This window comes from Salvelinus namaycush, chromosome 3, assembly GCF_016432855.1.
Source record: "Salvelinus namaycush isolate Seneca chromosome 3, SaNama_1.0, whole genome shotgun sequence".
NCBI classification, from domain to species: domain Eukaryota; kingdom Metazoa; phylum Chordata; class Actinopteri; order Salmoniformes; family Salmonidae; genus Salvelinus; species Salvelinus namaycush.
In genome coordinates, this window is record NC_052309.1 from 86,235,876 (window position 1) to 86,257,405 (window position 21,530).

At 43.6% G+C, this 21,530-nt stretch overlaps 2 protein-coding genes across 5 annotated transcripts; both read left to right on the forward strand.

Annotated features, from left to right (window-relative positions):
• The first annotated feature begins 3,464 nt into the window (after window positions 1–3,464).
• On the forward strand, window positions 3,465–8,892 carry LOC120041674 (synaptogyrin-2-like). Of its 2 annotated transcripts, none has more exons than XM_038986541.1 (4): window positions 3,465–3,672; window positions 5,390–5,627; window positions 5,980–6,116; window positions 6,806–8,892. In XM_038986541.1, exons 1-4 carry the CDS (start codon window positions 3,574–3,576, stop codon window positions 7,019–7,021), a joined length of 690 nt encoding a protein of 229 aa, XP_038842469.1. In that variant the 5' UTR covers window positions 3,465–3,573; the 3' UTR covers window positions 7,022–8,892. The 2 variants fall into 2 exon arrangements, with proteins under 2 accessions (XP_038842469.1, XP_038842476.1); XM_038986548.1 differs by lacking the exon at window positions 3,465–3,672 and adding an exon at window positions 3,693–5,260 and having other exon boundaries at window positions 5,321–5,627.
• A 680-nt stretch (window positions 8,893–9,572) lies between these two features.
• Window positions 9,573–20,732, forward strand: LOC120041691 (soluble calcium-activated nucleotidase 1-like). Of its 3 annotated transcripts, XM_038986568.1 has the most exons (5): window positions 9,573–9,703; window positions 16,849–16,942; window positions 17,539–18,201; window positions 19,237–19,440; window positions 19,594–20,732. In XM_038986568.1, exons 2-5 carry the CDS (start codon window positions 16,933–16,935, stop codon window positions 19,962–19,964), a joined length of 1,248 nt encoding a protein of 415 aa, XP_038842496.1. In that variant the 5' UTR covers window positions 9,573–9,703; window positions 16,849–16,932; the 3' UTR covers window positions 19,965–20,732. The 3 variants fall into 3 exon arrangements, with proteins under 3 accessions (XP_038842496.1, XP_038842502.1, XP_038842488.1); XM_038986574.1 differs by lacking the exon at window positions 16,849–16,942; XM_038986560.1 differs by lacking the exons at window positions 9,573–9,703; window positions 16,849–16,942 and adding an exon at window positions 14,962–15,125.
• Window positions 20,733–21,530: the final 798 nt, after the last annotated feature.

Below are 21,530 nucleotides of genomic sequence, written 5' to 3' on the forward strand. Positions count from 1 at the left end.
AAACACTAGACAGTCTGGGAGAATCTAACATACACTAAACAAACACTAGACAGTCTGGGAGAATCTAACATACACTAAACAAACACTAGACAGTCTGGGAGACTCTAACATACACTAAACAAACACTAGACAGTCTGGGAGAATCTAACATTCACTAAACAAACACTAGACAGTCTGGGAGACTCTAACATACACTAAACAAACACTAGACAGTCTGGGAGACTCTAACATACACTAAACAAACACTAGACAGTCTGGGAGAATCTAACATTCACTAAACAAACACTAGACAGTCTGGGAGAATCTAACATTCCTAAATGTCACTCCAATAAAGAAGCACTTTTATCAACTTCCACTGTCCTCCAAAAGCTCTTAGCTTCAGTTTGCGCCTCAAATCAACCCTGGTTAGAGAGCGGCAGTGTTCCCTTCCCTTATAACCATACAGTAGTTGGACAGCGATAAAGGAACTTTTGAATGGGATGTTTAGACCTTGACTAATCTCTCGTGAACAGACTGCATAAACATGAATGGTACTATGGTCCAGCATCTGACCAAATGACGCAATATTGTTGTTCCGGGTAAACTGAAATTCAACCTTGACCTATTCCAAACTGATGATGTTCTATGCACCAACTATGTACAACCAGACAGAGAGAGCATTTGTGAATCTACAACTAACAACGAGGGACAACAAAGCACACACAATAATGCAGTATCTCCTTCAGAATATGCAACTGTGGACAGACATGGGCTACAAAACACAGCTCTACTTTAACATCCCGTCATTAACAGAGATGAGAGTAAAGAGCAACTTACTCTAATTCAAGCTCCATTATAGGGCTCAGATTGAAGTCCACACTGTATGCCATCCTCCTGGTCTTCACTCTGCGCGGCCACACCTGTCTGTCTGTATCATGGACTTACCTTTTTCCAATCACAGACAGAAGCATAGGGGAGCCCACCAAGAAGAGAGGATTGGTGGAACAGAGGTACTGTTGTGTTATATACTGTAGTTAGTGCATCGTCCCAGTCATGTCTTCCAGTTCCCAGGAGAGAGAACTATTAGGAGCTCTTAGTGGGTGGGTTTAGGGTTAGGAGTTAGGACTTCGTCTGACCAACTTACACTCTCAACTCATTATCTACCAAACCGAAAAATATACTGAAGAAAAGACTGACGGAAGGGTTGTTTCACAATCATAAGAAGACAATACAGGAAGCGGTCCCTCCCACAGACCACTAGTGTACTCCTTCCTCCCTCCCTCCCTCCTCCCAAAGACCCTTATCACAGGCAATGTGCCATGTTCACATGTTATCAGGAACTTCTTCAACAGGAATTGAGAGGAACTTGTGGAGGTTAAAGAAAATAAAAACAATCAAGGACTGACCATCCATGATATCAAAATGATTGTTGTAAGCATGCATTGTTTACATTTACTTCATTTACAGACAGAGTAAAACAAGCTTTCGGGTTCTGACGGGGTACTACAGTTGAGCTAAGCCCATGAGGCATTTAAGTTCTATTCTTCAAAAATGTATGTAGCAATTGCTTACTGCTCCTTTAAAGCTCCCTCTTGGATCTAGTTGAGTTAATTTTACTAAAGAAAAACAACAATACAGTATTTATATTTTTAATAACTAGTTTCTGGAATACCTTTGTATTTTATATAAAGCTATCCAAGAAAATGTATTAAATAAATTCATCCAGAGCTTCTAAGTGCTTGACAGCGGTGGAGGCTGGTGGGAGGAGCTATAGGATGACGGCTCATTGTAATGGCTGGAATGGAATCATTGAAACGGTATGAAACATACGGAAACCTCATGTTTGACTCCGTTCCAAGAATTCCATTCCAGCCATTACACAGAGCCCGAATTCCTATAGCTGTTCCCAACAGCCTCCACTGATTAACAGCTGAGAATTGATGCGATGTGTGTGTTCCATTTCCACAGGTTTCCAGATGGAAACACAATAGAACCAACAACACCAGTCAGTACACTAAACTTCTGAATCATTATTCGACTTAGCAAAGCTGCATATGTATTGTAACTGTAAAAAGTAACTTCAAATTGAATAGTTTGATGCATAAGACTTGCATTATCGATGTATGTTTTAACCCTCACCATTTTTGAAGACTTAATTTTTGAAGACTGCCATGCACAGCCCCAAACCACCAATCAAACGGAAGAGATTCTGCCTGTTTGTTCACACCTACGGCGCATGGAACTCTCAGCTCAGCAACTTTCAGCTCGAGCGGCTTTCTCTGGCGCAGACTCAACCAATGAAATACATTCTCCTCATTAGAGGTGTATTCATTATGCGAAAAGTTTCGAAAACGTTAATAAAATATTTCCAAATGAATGTCTAGTTAATTCTAAACAGTTTGAATACATTTTGTAAGTCAATGTAACATTCTAATTGCAATCCTGCATTACAGTGGTGCACAACTGAAATGCATTGGCACATCACTAAAGAATAAAATGAAGTGAATATATCATTCATAATAAACTGTCTGTCTTTCACAGCAGGAATCCCTTATGTGTGCTTCTGCTGTCCTCTAGTGGTAAACCTACATTATGAATGGAGTTTAGTGGGATATGATAGCAGTTGTTTGAGACGATATTAGTTAGAGAATCTAAAATATTGAAGTGAATAACAGTGATATGCAGACGTCACAACAACACCAATAAATGTTTTCTATTTGGTGGTCAATATGCAATGTTTTCATGTCCAAAGCACATTTACATAGCCTGTGTCCCAATCAAAAGGCAGCATCCTTGCTGATAGGGAGCCCAGTGGAGGCTGCTGAGGGAAGAACGGACCATAATAATGGCTGGAACGGAGCAAATGGAATGGCATCAAACACATTGAAACCATGTGTTTGATGTATTTAATACCATTCAACCCATTCTGCTCCAGCCATTACCATGAGCCTGTCCTCCCCAATTAAGGTGCCACCAACCTCCTGTGGATGCCACCATCATAGCCTATGGAAGGTGGTGGTTCCTAAGGGCATCATTGCAAATACTGCCTTAATGATGAGCTATAGCCTTGACAATAAAGATGAATGATATATTATACACTATAGCCAGAATTATTTTTTATCTTGCTCTCTTCCACACCACAATGTCAGCCAGTAGGCTACATAAGCCTATCTATTATTCTCAAAGCGTGTGAAAATGAATAGTTGATAACAAGTTAATAAAGATACAAGCCATTGTGTACACAATGGGGTGTGTGTAAAGGGACACAGACACATAGAGAGAGGATAGATGCTTATTTATTTTGTACAAACCCTTTGAAAATGTGTGATAATGTGACAATACTGAACACTACGGTCAAAAGGTCACTGTGAGAGTGGCAGTATGCCCATTTATTTGAAGCAATTATTAGTCCTATGAAATCCTAGAGAAAATCCTAGAGATGACGTGGTCATGGTCGGGGGCGGTTCTTTAACTTTTCGGGAAATGAGAGTGAAACAAAACCAAAGACCTGCAACTTCACAAATGAGACCTGCGCATAGTCATTTTCGAGCTGAAGTTGGGACATATTAATCGGCAAAAAAAAAAATATATAAAATGGAATCTGGTGCCTATGGGGCCTCGCTGGCCGGAGGTGCCTTCGATTTTATGAGCTTTATTAAACAACCTCAAACCATAGTCCGCATTTTGAGCTGGGTGAGTGATTTACTCTAGGTTGACAGACAGCGTGTTATTTTAGGAAACTTTTGAAGTAGCTAACGTTAGCTAGCTAGCAACCATAGCTAGGTGTCTGTTTAACTACAGTACACATCACAGTTGTATTGTCTTTTTATGGAAAAGCTTTGCGCATCAAGGCAAGAAGACAACATGAAAGAGTTGTTGACCTGTTTTCTAGTTTGTGATGTTGTTGCAGTTGTGGAAAAGTTGCGAATGACACTTGGCTAATGCTAGCTAATAGGCTATCCAGCTGTGTTCTAGTAGGGAACTTTTCCTCGTGACCAGTTTAGCTGTGTCAACCAAACTAAGCGTTTTGCCAACTGTTGATGATGGTAGTTGTAAGCCTGCCAACGGCCAGCTTTTGAGCTACAGATGTTAGTAGCTTGCTGCTGTAACGTTAGCTCGCTGGCATGACGTGGAAGAGGTTTGTTTAGCTACTATCTGATTAACTGTCAGTCTGACACATCCACCACACCACGGTCATCTCATCAACTTCCGTACCCCTGTAAAAGTTCTGCAAGGATAGCTGTGATGACAATTTGTTTGCATGCAACTATCTATATTATTATAAGATAGACAATATGTTTAGTTTAATGGGAAAAACATGTTCATTGATGTTGCATTACACTTCAATGTCAAGAAGAGATGGATCTTGGATGCACTGAGCTAGCTAACCAAAAGCTGAAGCTCTTATGGAAAAGTCCCATTGGATACCAATCGGAAATCATCATGGGATACAGGTCATGGGGCCCCAGTTTGGTTGTTTTCACTTAAAAACCCAATGGTGTGACCGCGGAGCAAGCTCAACGCAACTTGCAACTGCTCAGTTCACTTGCCCCAGGCAACCCAAAAAATTGACCCAGATAAAAGATACATTTATTTTTCATCTCTCTGTGTTTAACAATTTTCCTTCAATTTGCAAGTGGCTGATGTGTCTCACCGGAGAAAGCATCCGATCGAGTGAAACAGTGCTCTGTCTCCTGTATGTGTAGCCTATCTATCTGATGCTGTCTGGTCAAAAGGAGCATGACATTGTTGCCGCCTGTAGCATTGAATGCAAGGGAAGCCAGCAAGCATTTGGCTTCCCTTGATAAAAATAAAATAATAGCCAATCAGCGTTGAGCTAAACTGAGTGAGCCCACGCATTTTACCCACACACTGCTATAGCTGTCCAAAGGGTTCCAATGGGAATTCCAATAGAAGGCACATTTTGTGGTTGATAGAGTAGTGGGTGGGTGTGGGCTGTCCACTTCCACTACAGGTCGGCTGTCCACATCCACTACAGGTCGGCTTCATAAGGCTGTCCACATCCACTACGGGTCAACCCCTGAAATCATACCAAACACACACAATGGCTTGAAAGTTAAGCATTTCACTGTACTTGTGCATGTGACAATAAAACTTGAACACACTCCCCTTGAAGTTATCCTCTACCGTTACGCTTCCCGCCAGACATATTACCGTTCATGTTTTTTTCCCCAAGACATACTGTATGTCCTCATGTGATTGGTTACAGGTTGTCTAACACTGTGCTACACCTAGTACAACGTGTCTTATATGATAACAGGCCTATGTGATAAGTCTTATATGATAACAGTCTTATATTATAAGTCTTATATGATAACAGTCTTATATGATAACAGGCCTATGTGACGGACCCCAGGGTGTTCTAACAGACAAGTTGTTGTCTCTTCAGCTCTTTTCCATAGTGGTGTTTGCCACCATCACTGGAGAAGGCTATGTCAACCCTCCACAGCAAAAAGACACCAAATGCATGTTCAACGGGAATGACAGCGCATGCGGCTTCGGAGTGGGTATCGGAATTTTGGCCTTTCTCGCCTGCGTCATCTTCATCGTACTGGACGCCTATTTCCCTCAGATCAGCAACGCCAAAGAGAGGAAGAACATTGTCACTGGCGACTTGGTCTTCTCTGGTAAGGGAAAACATTTTTTGTGATACTTCCGATGATAAATCTGTAAGGCTGTAGTTTGGCACCCAGAACTGACACTTATGGTCCGATTTTTCAACGATAATCTTGGCAACACTTCCTATGAATAGCCTAGCTTCCTTACAATGCATTACAAGCAGGTTTATAATGCCTAATGCCATGCACAATTCACTATACTTAACGACATAGGTACTAAAGGTGCACTGCTTATAAACATCTATAACTACACTCATAGTGTAGTTGCTCATATGTCATTATGAGTGCACTTATAATGCATTATGAAGAGGGAATTTGGAGGAAATGTTACCATAAACTTGACTTTCCCTCTGTCTGTCAGGAGTGTGGACGTTGTTCTGGTTCATCTGCTTCTGTGTCCTGGCCAATCAGTGGTCTCACACCACCGAAACAGCGGCCATCTCTGCCGATGCCGCCCGAGCCGTAGTGGCCTTCTCCTTCTTCTCCATTGTCACTTGGGTGAGTCAGTCTTTCTCTCTCTCTGTCTCTTTTTTTGTCTCTGTCTCTTTCTCTCAACTGGCATGTTACTATTTGAAACTGCTAGCTGCAGCTGGTCTTAGCGGTCGACAGTGAATTCTCACCCGCTAGAAATTAATGCTGATTGTTAGGGTTCTGACTCGCTACAGGCTGTCAGGCAAGAACAAGGCAGATGAGTCCTTATCCAGAGCTTTATTATCTCTTGGTCACCACCACACAGCTACACACACACACACACACAACATAGAAGTTATCTTTGTGGTTCTATAAGGAAAGGAGAATACATGTACATATTAACAGTGATAATGCAGCTATATAATTGGAACTGTACATAGCTTAAATACTGTAGCATAGCATTTCAGACACGTATTCCCATAGAACTACAGACGGGGAGAGGCTAATCACTGATGAGGCTGCCAGTCAGGATTCATGGCTCTGTCTCTTGTCCAGCTAGAGATCTTATAAATCAAGTGTGCCAGGGCACCAGGCATTCTAGAATCTTCTACTTATCTTACACACAACACTCTCTGGCAGTAATTGTAACATGCACATAATGCTCTACACCTGCATTGCTTGCTGTTTGGGGTTTTAGGCTGGGTTTCTGTATAAGCACTTTGTGACACGTGTTATGGGATTTTTTTAAACGTATTTACCAATATTTCCTCTCACAGGCTCTATTGACTACATTTGCTTATACAAGATACCGCCAAGGAGTGAGTGACATTGACCAGGGCTACACAGACCCAGCCAATGACTACAGCACCCCTTACCCATCTACCTCCGCCTATCCGCCATACCCCACCAGTGGGCCAGAGGGCTACCAGCAGTCCCCTTTCACCCCCCAAAACCAAGAGCAACCAGCACCATATCAGCCCCCGTCTTACTGAGGGACTGAACCATTGACCAGATTTGGGGGGAGGATGTTTTTTGTTTTTTAAGTTGCCATTGGTGCCTGTAGCCTGGTCCCAGATCTGTTTGTGCTGTCTTGCCAACTCCTACAGTCATTGTCATGCCAAACACAAAAAGATCTGGGACCAGGCTATGGTGCCTCAGCTATGTGGCTGATCTCAGCACTCCACTGGTCCTCTCCTTTTACCTAACTGTTTAAGTCATAGCTGGTGTTGCGCTTACATAATGAAGGGTGTGTTGACATGATTTAAGTTGGTATTCATATTGTAGTTTAGATTTTGAATGGATATTTTGCTGCATTTTTATACATACAACTAGAGGGCCTGAGCTGAGCTTCAGGTAGAATCTATGGAAAACTGTTACTAGGGTAAAACCTAGAATGCCATGGAAAAATATGAGATTGAGTGCCATCACCACATGTTATGTTTCTGTTGTTCTCTGTACTGTTTGTCTTGTAACATATGTAATGCAGTTATGTGGACACTGAAGTTCAGATCAAACCACTAAAACATATGTCGCTGGGAACATTGCTTTGTATTGCAACTAATGAGGCTATGCTATGCTATGGACACAAACTGTATTTTTCTATGCTGCCTAATCCAGTTATATGGTATAGTGCATATACAAATACCTTTTGATAATTTCAATGTATTTCAACGTTATAGCAAGCCCAGGATATCAGAACGTATTGCCATATATCTAGAAATCAAATGTATTGCTAAATTATTGACAAACGAAGACTGTTTTTGTTTTTCTCTGCAAACCCATACTTTTATTTGTCCCAATAATGGGTGCACTGTCTGAAAAATGCTACCCTTAACGACTACTGTATGTCAGTGCTTTTAAAAACCACCACTGAACTCACTAAGAGCCTATTTCCCATGCCCAGTTTAAACCTACTCCTGGACTGAAATTCACGCTTAATGGAAAGTCTCCATTGCAAGTAGATTTTCGTCCTGGAATAGGTTTATTAATCTTGGTCTGGGAAACCAGCCGTACATTTTTGGGGGATAAATTGGATAACACGTTATCTTTTTGTCATGTGAATGTCATTTCTAGTACATGCTCCCAGGTCATGTTAACCCTTTCGTTCAATTTTTTATTGTAGTTTCAAACGAGTCTGTAATATATTTGGTAAACGAGGGTGTGTGTTGTTTAGTATCAGGAAGGCCCTCTCCTCAACTTGTTTGTCTCCTACCTTCATCTATTCCGAACGTGCCTTGGAAAGGTTTTATTCAGTTCTGGAGTGTTCTTGTCCCCGACACACACCTTTTCAGACAAAACTCATATCAGAATTCTCATAGATGAGTTTAACAAAATACCATCTAGTAGGTAATATATACAGTATATTGAATTGTAATGGTATTCCATTGAAAGAAAATGAGTAGGCGGCCAGTACGTTGCAATAAACTTTAGTGAACTATTAACAGAATATATTTACACAATACATATGGGAGCAGTCAGCATACTACATTAGGACGCACAACTGCAACGTGTTTCGACTACTAGTCATCCTCAGGCAGCGTTGTGATATTAAATTGAAAATTGTTTTGTAAATGACCTATGCCTTTTAATCCTCCTGGGCATGACAATGCCTTCCATACAGTACCAGACTAAGAACCTTCACCAAAAACAACATATGGTCCTGCCTTTGTTCTTGGTTTATCTTTGGTACAAGCTCATTTATTTACGTTCTCTCTGATGAACTCATCTCACCACTTATTATGCTCTCTGTCTTGGGTTTCAAGATTGCACTGAGAGACTTTACAGTCTGTTGCACAAAGTGCCTTATAAAAGCCTACTACACCACCGCCGAACCTTTGTCAAATAAAGGCTTTTCCTGTTTGGAGACTGTCCTTTTTTTTTTTTAAAGAAGGGTGTATTCCAAAGGCAAATATTTGAGCAGCCGCTAAGGAGGGAGAGTAAAGGAGCTGGTTAAAAGTAGATAAATACATTTTACAACTAGAACTAGTAAGGCTATTTGTGCTCTCTGGGAGTGCCCTGTGTGTCACCTCTAGTTATTATGTTTCACATTGGACGCGGAGCTTACTGAAAACTCTGACATTGTGCAACATAAACATCACATGACTCTTGTCAATTTTTCAATCTATGCCAATGCCAGGAACCTTTCACTACTAACAGTGTGTGGTATTTGAAGTCTAGCACCGTCACTGCTATCATGGACATGAGCTTGTTCGACATTGCAGGCGACTAAATTACCGACTGACTGATCTACAAGAACCCTTGCATCATAAATAACTACTGATCAGTCAGTCACACTTTACCCTGATACATTACGGTTTTTGATCCTCTCGAACGCGGCCAATTATTTTAGATGTTCTGTTGCACCTGCATTGCAATGAAAGTCACACTGTCGCATATTAGTTACGTTTCAACGTTGCAGACAACTGAAACACTTTCATCCAAAGTTTACGCTAGCAGCGTATAGTAATCCAGAATGCTTTTCAATTCGTAGGCTAGGTACATTTCGTTGCCTGGGCGGGACTTATTTTATACTGTCACTGAACAAGGAAGTAGCCCATGGTTTCCCTAATGATGCAAACGATGGAGACTAAACACTGTAGCCTAGATTTAAACGAAGCTGTGTTGTCGCCAATCAAACCATTATCGGACTGTTATTTGGCGCCATATCACTTGTAGTGAGTATCGTTCTAACATTATTTTTAACCGCTGCGCATCCATGAAGCTTCGTGTCGCCTTTATTTAATATTATCCGACAATTCCAGAGCATATCCTAGTTAAACGGGAGCACTCATATGTTGTCACATGTACATCCCCTTTTCATGTTCGAATTAGGCCTACTCACTAATCTGTCACTAGTGTGGTGATGGGGGCTCGAGTTGGCATGTTTTAAAATGCACTATATATACATAAAAGTATGTGGACACCTTCAAATTAGTGGATTCGGCTATTTCAGCCACACCCGCTGCTGACAGGTGTATAACATTGGCAGTTGATTGGTCTTACTGAAGAGCTCAGGGACTTTCAACGTGCACCGTCATAGGATGCAACCTTTCCAACAAGTCAGTTGTCAAATTTCTGCCCTGTTAGAGCGGCCCCTGTCAACTGTAAGTGCTGTTACTGTGAAGTGGAAACATCTAGGAGCACGGCTCAGCCGAAAGCACGTAGCGTGTAAAAATAGTCTGTCCTGGTTGCAAAACTCCACACCAAGTTCCAAACTGCCTATGGAAGCAATGTCAGCACAATAACTGTTAGTCGGGAGCTTCATGGAATGGGATTCCATGGCCGAGCAGCCGCACACAAGCCTAAGATCACCATGTGCAATGCCAAGTGTCAGCTGGAGTGGTGTTAAGCTCACCGCCATTAGACGCTTCGCCATCTGGCAGTCAGAAGGACAAATCTGAGTCAGCAGAACACTAACCCAACCCTAATTGAACACCTTTGGGATGAATTGGAACTCTGACTGCGAGCCAGGCCTAAGTGCCCGACCTCACTAATGCTCTTGTGGGTGAGTGGAAGCAAGTCCCCGCAGCAATGTTCCAACATCTAGTGGAAAGCCTTCCCAGAAGAATGGAGGCTGTTATAACAGCAAAGGGGTGACATACAGGCGCAATGCCAGTGGAAGTCTGCCAGTCTAACACTGCTCTAAAACCCATTATAAACCAACCACATGATCACACAGTACTGTAGGTAGAACCAGTATCTAGTCTTGTCATTTATAACTGCAGGAATGTAAAAGACAAGGTCATACATCAGTAGGAAGATAGACCTACTTTGAATAGTGAATGCTTGTATGTGAATATTGTCATTCAACACCATTTATCTACAGCAGAACATATTCAAAACAATTTAAATGCATAAACTATGGCAATCAAAAATAACTTGAAACAACTAGGCCTAGATACCTATTAAGTGACCTTAACCTGTCACCTAGTAGTCTCTAGACAGATGGGGTGCCTCCCACAATGTTGCTACCCGAGGTTAATCACCTAGCAACATTGTCAAGAGGTTCGGATCTCTTGGCCTAACAGCTAAATTATTGAGTAGCTGGACCCGAGTTCGAGTCCCGGTCAGGGCTACCCCTGAATTTGCTACCAGCAGGTACCATCACATGGTATGCTCAGTTGAAAGGCAGAAAACAGTTAGTCTATGCTCATTCTGCAACCCCTGCCCAACAGCTGTCACAGTGAACCATTTATTGTCTTGACACACGTGTCCTTTAATGACATATAACCTTTGTAGCGCCAAAGTCCATTATATGGCTGTTGAAGACCGTTTCTGCAGATGTTACCTTTCTTTGAAAATTTGCTAAGAGACAGTGGTTTACAATTAGAACCGATATCTGCATGTAACTAACTTTCTCCTTTGCTTTATCCTGACATGGGTGAAATTCTCAAATTCATATTTATTTAAAGTAACTGTCCACTGAAAATCACTTTTAAAAGTTCATATTCTGTTACCTCATACCCAAATAATGTTGTTGACTCATCCTATACCCACCTCAAACAGATTGTTTCAGATATGCTGGCTATATCCTCAGAGGATAATGTAGCTGGCCAATAAGCAGTCTACTCGTGTGAATATTTTTAATGACCAGCATACGGCCACACCATTCAAAAACAGAAAATATGCTTTTTAACATACTTCTTAAAAATAAAAAAAAGGAAAAAACTATTTTACTCATATTGTAATTGATTATAGGTCAAATTTAATAGACATCTAGACACAATGAGCAATTACTTTAAAGTGCATTGTAGTGCAGGGAAACATATCACAACGTCTTTAAAATGACACAAAGACAACTCAAATGTATGATCAGAGTGGGTGGATAACAAAGTAGACCTATTATAATGATGAAAACAAAACATGTTATAGTCCATGCATTTCAGACTTCCACCGTGGTTTTTCCAGTCAACACTCCGCAGGTAACCTATTTGAATAATATAGCCTGCTCCCAGATCTGTTTTTACTGTCTTGCTAACTGCTATTGTCATTGTCTTGGTAGCACAAACAGATCTAGGGCCAGGCTATTGAATACACCGCCATCATGACATGCTGTAATTGCATCGCAGACACACCTTGGTGTGTTTTCGGGTCTAAAGTTGTCATAGTGATAGGAGATTGTCTTTATAGTAATGGCTGATACTAAATCAGTGAATTTTGAACCTTGACCTTTGTGCATGTGTGCTCTGCAAGCATAGGTAAAGTCAACAGAGTGTGCTTCTAGTCTGGCCTTGTCCCATACTGTCTGTTCTGTAGCCTGGCCTCGCTCCATACTGTATGTTCTGTAGCCTGGCCTTGCTCCATACTGTCTGTTCTGTAGCCTGGCCTCGTTCCATACTGTATGTTCTGTAGCCTGGCCTCGTTCCATACTGTCTGTTCTGTAGCCTAGCCTTGTTCCATACTGTATGTTCTGTAGCCTGGCCTCGTTCCATACTGTATGTTCTGTGGCATGTAGTCTGGCCTCGCTCCATACTGTATGTTCTGTAGCCTGGCCTCGTTCCATACTGTATGTTCTGTAGCCTGGCCTCGTTCCATACTGTATGTTCTGTGGCATGTAGTCTGGCCTCGCTCCATACTGTATGTTCTGTAGCCTGGCCTCGTTCCATACTGTCTGTTCTGTAGCCTGGCCTCGTTCCATACTGTATGTTCTGTAGCCTGGCCTCGTTCCATACTGTCTGTTCTGTAGCCTGGCCTTGTTCCATACTGTATGTTCTGTAGCCTGGCCTCGTTCCATACTGTATGTTCTGTGGCATGTAGTCTGGCCTCGCTCCATACTGTATGTTCTGTAGCCTGGCCTCGTTCCATACTGTATGTTCTATAGCCAACTCTTTAGCCTATCATTCGTTGTCATGTTGAACGATATAAACTTTTTCAGCAGAACATACAGTATGGAACGAGGCTACAGGCTACAGAACATACAGTATGGAGGCCAGACTACATGCCACAGAACATACAGTATGGAGCGAGGCCAGGCTACAGAACATACAGTATGGAACGAGGCCAGGCTACAGAACATACAGTATGGAACGAGGCCAGGCTACAGAACATACAGTATGGAACGAGGCCAGGCTACAGAACATACAGTATGGAGCGAGGCCAGACTACATGCCACAGAACATACAGTATGGAACGAGGCCAGGCTACAGAACATACAGTATGGAACGAGGCCAGACTACAGAACATACAGTATGGAACGAGGCCAGGCTACAGAACATACAGTATGGAACGAGGCCAGGCTACAGAACATACAGTATGGAACGAGGCCAGGCTACAGAACATACAGTATGGAACGAGGCCAGGCTACAGAACATACAGTATGGAACGAGGCCAAGCTACAGAACATACAGTATGGAACGAGGCCAGGCTACAGAACATACAGTATGGAACGAGGCCAGGCTACAGAACATACAGTATGGAACGAGGCCAGGCTACAGAACATACAGTATGGAACGAGGCCAGGCTATAGAACATACAGTATGGAACGAGGCCAGGCTACAGAACATACAGTATGGAACGAGGCCAGGCTACAGAACATACAGTATGGAACGAGGCCAGGCTACAGAACATACAGTATGGAACGAGGCCAGGCTACAGAACATACAGTATGGAACGAGGCCAGGCTACAGAACATACAGTATGGAACGAGGCCAGGCTACAGAACATACAGTATGGAACGAGGCCAAGCTACAGAACATACAGTATGGAACGAGGCCAGGCTACAGAACATACAGTATGGAACGAGGCCAGGCTACAGAACATACAGTATGGAACGAGGCCAGGCTACAGAACATACAGTATGGAACGAGGCCAGGCTATAGAACATACAGTATGGAACGAGGCCAGGCTACAGAACATACAGTATGGAACGAGGCCAGGCTACAGAACATACAGTATGGAACGAGGCCAGGCTACAGAACATACAGTATGGAACGAGGCCAGGCTACAGAACATACAGTATGGAACGAGGCCAGGCTACAGAACATACAGTATGGAACGAGGCCAGGCTACAGAACATACAGTATTGAACGAGGCCAGGCTACAGAACATACAGTATGGAACGAGGCCAGACTACATGCCACAGAACATACAGTATGGAACGAGGCCAGGCTACAGAACATACAGTATGGAACGAGGCCAGACTACATGCCACAGAACGTACAGTATGGAGCGAGGCCAGGCTACAGAACATACAGTATGGAACGAGGCCAGGCTACAGAACATACAGTATGGAACGAGGCCAGACTACATGCCACAGAACATACAGTATGGAGCGAGGCCAGGCTACAGAACATACAGTATGGAACGAGGCCAGGCTACAGAACATACAGTATGGAACGAGGCCAGGCTACAGAACATACAGTATGGAACGAGGCCAGGCTACAGAACATACAGTATGGCACGAGGCCAGGCTACAGATCATACAGTATGGAACGAGGCCAGACTACATGCCACAGAACATACAGTATGGAGCGAGGCCAGGCTACAGAACATACAGTATGGAACGAGGCCAGGCTACAGAACATACAGTATGGAACGAGGCCAGGCTACAGAACATACAGTATGGAACGAGGCCAGGCTACAGAACATACAGTATGGAACGAGGCCAGGCTACAGAACATACAGTATGGAACGAGGCCAGGCTACAGAACATACAGTATGGAACGAGGCCAGGCTACATGCCACAGAACATACAGTATGGAACGGGGCCAGGCTACAGATCATACAGTATGGAACGAGGCCAGACTAGAGGAACAATATGTTGACTTTACCTAGGCTTGCAGTCCACACATGCACAAATGTCAAGCAAGACAAGAGTGGTGAAGAGTAGTTGTGTCAATTACCTTGCTAGGTTTTCCCCTTTGGACTTGCGGTGGTTAATCAATACTAATCCCCCAAGTCTAGTTAAAGTTCACTAGCGTTGTTGTTACCCTTAGTCACGGTTGCACAGCCAATCCCTTTCAGCTGATAAGTAAGGAGTTCACTGCTCAGCATTCAATTAACTCTAGGGCAACGGAAGAGTGTAGCTGGTCCATTGGTGTGGTTGTGGAATTGAGATGACAGTCGGCCAGCATTCAGGAAGGAGGAGGAGAAGAAAGGGTAACTCCATACTACTATACTATCAGTGACAGCAGATCCTGCATGGACTCTGTGATTTGAGGAGTTTGTTGTGAGGTACTATATGGAGAAGAGGTAACTTGGTCCCAGATCAGTTTGTGCGTGCTTGCCTATACCTCACCTACTCCTATGTATGGCATGACAACGACCATAGGATTTGCTATAGAGCCCGAACAGATCTGGGACCTGGCTAGAGGAGAGACATGTTGGAGATATGTACTATAGTGTGTGATGTCTGTAGTGTCTAGTTGGGATTCCATCCATCACAGATAGTTTATCCTGTAATTGATGCCGTGTGTTTGAGGACCTACATGCTCACACCTCAGGCATTTCTTAGTGTGGGTGCACAAACAACAATCTGTTTTCTGGTGATTTACTTTCAACCAGCTGCTGTGTGCCTGTGTGTTAGACTAGCATGCCAGAGAGGGAAGTCTGAGCAGAGGGCCTCAGGGTGTCATAATGGACTTCTGTTTGGCTGGGGGCCCTGGCCACAGTCCTGGTATAAAAGAGTCTTTCAGCAGAAGAGGAGCTGCTGCCCCTGCTTTAGAGACATTATACCCTGGTCACAGGATGTGTCGCTCCTGGAACCGACTCAAAGCGAGGTCACAAAGATTTTCTTGAGGGTGCACATGTTGGTGTATTTCTGAGAGCGCGTTTAAAATAATTATTTCATTCGATGCCGATGCTGCCTTTCACCCCGATTCACATTTGCAATTTTTTAGTTAACATTTAGGTTTGCCTGGTTACTCAAACTCCTTGCTCCGGGCAAATTCTACGCCCACAAAACATTTGTTTCTTCTCCGCAATGAATCTGGATCTGAGTACCTCCATGACGGTTTCTAGAATGGAAAAAATTTCTAACAGTTCTGGTTGGTCCCAGAAACCAATGAGTTGAGCCAGAGTCAGAATATTTGAAAATTCGGCATTGGCTTTGCTACTCTGATTGGTTAGAGATGATCCAATCACTGATTACTATGTTTTGTACAATACCCATCATTTTGACCTCACCACAAATGACTTCAACGATGGCGGTCTCAGACTGAAGTATGTATCAAACATAGAGAAGCGGAAAAATTCAGTTTGAATCATCAGCCAACATTTAGGCTACATTGAGTGTAGAATACATTTTTTCAGATGTATGGCGACAGATACTATCAAAAAAAGCCACCGATAATGCTGTGGCAAACAGTTTCTTATTTAGATGTACTAAAACGTAGGCAGGATTGCCTTGCCTTATTCTGTCAGCTGTTGGCTATCTCTCTCACGAGTGATGTTGATTGGCTATCTGGTAAGCAGCACACATGAGATTTGCTACTGAGATCCAAATCAAATCAATCCAAATCAAATTGTATTGGTCACATACACGTGTTTAGCAGATGTTATTGCGGGTGTAGCGAAATGCTTGTGTTAATAAAGACTACTCTACCTGTTCACCACTTGTTAGCTTAGCCAAATCCTAAAAGTAGGCTCGTTTTTGAACACCCTCATCTGACTGAGAGTGTAGTTTTGAGTGACAAAGGTTGTGGGCGTGGTTTCCGGCTGCCTACGTGCTATCTTTCCTGCTTTACCTGTTCCACACAAAATATTGTCCCATTTTATGTCACTGAATGTGCCACTCCCAGGCTCCACGTCGACACACTGCACACCTGTGGCCAGCTTCTATTGGTCTCACCTGTAGCTACCACTTCTTCCTCCTTCACAGCAGAACTGAGCTGTGGGATGCTCATTGCCTGTACATAGACATTCTCTTCAGGATCTGCAAGCTAGTGTTCTTTCAGTGGTCTGCTATATGGACAGAGGTGAGCCTTAAAGAAGAACATCCTTGTGAGCAGAGATTATATAATTATTTTCAGTTCTTTACAGGCAAGCTGGATCTGAATGAAGCTGGTGTGTATTGTATACTGTTGTCTGGTGTGAAATCTCACACATTATTTATTTGAATGTTTATGTACTGATTTGGTGTTTCACTGATGACATTGATATTAGTCTCTCGTGAAAGACTTAACACATGTTAAATCAAAACACCTAATCCATGTGACATCTTCAAGGAGTTCTTCAGCGGTTGTGGGGTTGTTATAGTGCCGTCAGATTCTAAAGCCGTCAGATTCCAGAGCTGCTATATTTCTCTCAAAATTGCACTGAGATACACATGATGATTGAGAGTCATGAGACTTGTGAAATATTCTATAGGATTAAGGCCAAAGTAATAACAACAATACATGGTTATCTAACTACTGGTGTGAGTGTGTTGAGTGAGTGGGTGAGAAGGAGGCGAGGAGAGGAATCAAGGAAATACAATTGAGATTCTACTTGTGTACTATAGCTGAGGAGGGCAGCCTGTCCCTCAGAAATCAGATCTCTGACCCCTCCGTTCTCCTCTCCCTAACCTTTTCAGGTCCCTCCCCCATGCCTGTTTCTCCAGGCTACACCCAACTGGAGCAGAATGATCCGTCTATGAACCCCCTGCACATCTCAGTCGGAGGACTTCCCATGTTGGCCTCCATGACCAACACCCCAGACCCCCGATTCCGCCTCAATTTGAGGGCCATCGTAGCCCTGGCCCTGGCCATTGCCCTGGTCCTCCTCTACATGCACCTGAACCCGGGCTCCTACTCTGAGGTCCCCAGCTCCCGTAACTGGAAGTCTGGCCACACGGGGATGGCGGTGGACGTGGCGGCCGACCGCTACAATGACACTTACCCGCTCAGCACCCCCGAGCGGACGCCGCAGGGCACGCGCTACCGCATCGGGGTCATCGCCGACCTGGACACGGACTCGCGCAGCGACAAGAAGCTGACGTGGTTCAGCTACATGCGCCGGGGCCACCTGCTGGTGTCGGAGAGTGGCACCAAGGTGGCTGTGGAATGGGATGCGGAGAGGGTCCTGCTGGAGAGCCACCTGGCGGAGAAGGGCCGGGGCATGGAGCTGTCAGAGCTGGTGGTGTTCAACGGGAAGCTGTACAGCGTGGACGACCGAACGGGCGTGGTCTACCACATCGACGGCAGCAAGGCTGTGCCCTGGGTCATCCTACCCGACGGGGACGGCTCCGTCTCCAAAGGTCAGTGAGGCTGATGAGCCAAATTCAAGTCCAGAGTCGACCCCCCCCCCCCCCCCCCCCATTCTTCCTAGGCACTCCTGTAGATCTGAAAGGATTGAATAGGTATAAGTTATATGGTAATTACTTCATCTTGCCTTCTAATAGGGTAGATTGCATTTTCACCATATTGCTTACACCTATTTAATCCTCTCCGATCTCCATAAGTGAATATGGAGTAGGGGTTAGGGGTCGATTTGGGATTGTGTGAGTGTTTCACTGTGTAGACCAGGCAGGCAGATTTGGAACTTCATCTGTTTATTTACTCTAAGGGGTCTGTTGAAGAACCTCATCTGGGGTAGACCACAACCATGGCAATGGAATTTGTTGGATCTCATTCTCATTTGTAAACACTTGAGTGAACAAAACATTAAGAACACCTTCCTAATATTGATTTGCACCTTCTTTTGCCCTCAGAACAGCCTTAATTCATCAGGGCATAGACTCTACAAGTTGTTGAAAGCGTTCCACAGGGATGTTGGCCCATGTTGACTCTAATGCTTCCCACAGTTGTCAGGTTGGCTGGATGTCCTTTGGCTGGTGGACCATTATTGATCCACACTGGAAACTGTTGAGCATGGTGGAAAAACCCAGCAGCGTTGCAGTTCTTGACTCAAACCTGTGGCAACTACAACCATACCCTGTTCAAAGGCACTTTGTCTTGCCCATTCATGGCACACATACACAGTCCATGTCTCAAGGCTTAAACATCCTCCTTTACCCTGTCTCCTCCCCTTCATCTACACAGATTGAAGTGGATTTAACAAGTGACATCAGTAAGGGCTCATAGCTTTCACCTGGTCAGTCTATCTCATGGAACAAGCAGGTGTTCCTAATGTTTTGTTCACTCAGTGTATGTGTCCTTAATAAGCCAAGTGAGAGAGTATATTTCTCTTAAATACTGTTTAACTCTATAGTGCATTCAAAAGGTCTGTACAGTAGTTTAGTGAATCATAAAATCTTGATGTGTGTCCCAATGACCCTCTTTTCCTCTGTCAGGGTTCAAGGCTGAGTGGCTAGCAGTAAAGGACGAGCACTTGTACGTGGGTGGCCTGGGGAAAGAGTGGACAACCACCACGGGGGAGGTGGTCAACAACAACCCTGAGTGGGTAAAGGTGGTGGGCCATCAGGGGGACGTGCAGCACCAGAACTGGGTCCCCAAGTACAACCTCCTGAGGTCCGCAGCTGGGATCGAACCTCCAGGTGAGAGCTGCAGGGTTGCAAATGCTAACCATGCTAACGCTAACTGCAAAGGCTATGCTGACTGTGTTGGCCTACCATATACAGTTAGAGTTATCCCTGCAAACTATTAGCATTCTTTATGATATTCAGATTCTCATGACATTCTATCCCCAGGTTACCTGATCCACGAGTCGGCCGCGTGGAGCGACAGCCTGCAGCGCTGGTTCTTCCTCCCACGCCGCGCTAGCAAAGAGCGCTACGACGAGACGGCCGACGAGCGCCGCGCTGCCAACCTCGTCCTCAGCTGCTCGCCGGACTTCGAGGACGTCACTGTGAACCGGGTGGGCCCGCATAACCCCACTCACGGCTTCTCCTCCTTCAAGTTTGTCCCCAACACGAACGATCAGATCATCGTGGCTCTCAAGTCGGAGGAGGACGCTGGGAAAATCGCCTCGTACATAATGGCATTCACACTGGACGGCCAGATCCTGTTACCTGAAACCATGATAGGAGACGTGAAGTATGAGGGTCTGGAGTTCATTTAGGAAAACAAGGACATATAGTAGCTATGTGGAACATAGTTGTTGACATTCCACGCACTCCAAAGTGAACTTGCTGCTTGTTAATTGACTGTGAAGACGACACGCAGCCCAATCGATCAATCACGGATCAGAAGCCATTTTGGTGTGACCTGAGGTTGAGCAGGGACGTGTTCATTAGGCATCAAACGGAAGAAAACAGACTGAAACAGGGAGGGGCTACCTGTCATTTTTTCGTTTCATGTTGCAAAACATTTAAAATAAAAATTTTGTTGCATGCCCTAATGAACTCAACTCAAGGTTTCAGGGCCAAGACATTCTGTTCAGTTAATGGGAGCTGAGAGTAGCCTAGGCTACCTGAACAAAGGCCTCAAGTTGAGGATGTCCTCTTGATGGCCATCCTCTACCTAGGCCAACGGCTATCTTCTAAAGTAATGTAGACTTTGTAAGAATGAATGTACAAATAATCAATTAATCTTAAACTGTGATTTCACTCATAAAATGCAGATACTGTACATCCAGGAAATAATGGATTTGTTGTTTTTTCCTGTAAAACACAGTTTCGTCTTTTTACTACATGAAATCATATACTTCAGGACACTATACCCTACGTCAGGGATCATCAACTAGTTTCAGCGGTGGAATGATTTTGTTTTTGAGCGGATGGTCGGCGGGCCGGAACATAATTACAAATCATTTGTAGACTGGAAATTGACCACAAGCCCAAACAGATATATTTGACTAAAATGTCATTATTTCAAACCTTGCTTACATTTGTATACGATCACGTGTCTCTCTATTATGTGTGGGAATACTTGGGAACAGATTTCCCAAATTAAAATCACTTGGAGCTGATTTGCTGGTGTTTTTAGTCTTATGTCCAACAATGAAAATGCAAAAAATAAAAACCTGCCCTACGTGACTCCATTGACCTTTATGAAAATATGTTTTTTAAAGGAATATAGAACAAAAGCAGAATGTCACATCTTCCTGTTTTGTTTTACTGGGGTTTTTTGAGTAAAATCTATCTTGATACACCCTGAGTCTTTTATTGGGTGGGGTTGGAAAACATACAAAATCAAGAGACATTAACCTCAAAGAAGATGACTATTTGTCTGCATTACGTAACTATCACAACTTTTAGGTTGGGTACCATGAATATACCTTGTTATTGATTAGCACGTGTGTGTTATTATCATGTCATATGGATGTGCACTTACCAAAGCATTTGTCATTTGTTCAATGTTGTTTATTCTGAAGATTGATTGAACATAATACAAATGTATTAAATCATTTTACATTTAGGTTAGGGTTAGGATTTAGGGTTAGCCATTGTTTTTTCTTGTCAAAGGTTGATGAGATTAGGCTTGAGCTAATCCTTGATCTCTCTTGGTTTAGTCAGTCTTATCTATTGGGGATCAAACTAAATCAATGACAACAAGCTGTGCAACCAGCCCCCTGTGAGGGCACACTACATTTAGAGAACCCAGTTGCAGACGTGCAGTTTTGATTACATTAGTAAATACTTTCACCCCTGTGGCTATAGCCGAGTTAAATAAAGGTTCAATAAAA

Bases quoted from the DNA above. Each gene is read 5' to 3' on its own strand.
- LOC120041691 (XM_038986560.1), top strand. From the start codon at position 15,083: ATGACAGTCGGCCAGCATTCAGGAAGGAGGAGGAGAAGAAAGG. The intron at 15,126-17,538 runs GTAACTCCATAC...TAACCTTTTCAG, and splicing joins AAGGAGGAGGAGAAGAAAGG to GTCCCTCCCCCATGCCTGTT. The intron at 19,441-19,593 runs GTGAGAGCTGCA...TTCTATCCCCAG, and splicing joins AGCTGGGATCGAACCTCCAG to GTTACCTGATCCACGAGTCG.
- LOC120041674 (XM_038986541.1), top strand. From the start codon at position 3,574: ATGGAATCTGGTGCCTATGGGGCCTCGCTGGCCGGAGGTGCCTTCGAT. The intron at 3,673-5,389 runs GTGAGTGATTTA...TTGTCTCTTCAG, and splicing joins TAGTCCGCATTTTGAGCTGG to CTCTTTTCCATAGTGGTGTT. The intron at 6,117-6,805 runs GTGAGTCAGTCT...TTCCTCTCACAG, and splicing joins TCTTCTCCATTGTCACTTGG to GCTCTATTGACTACATTTGC.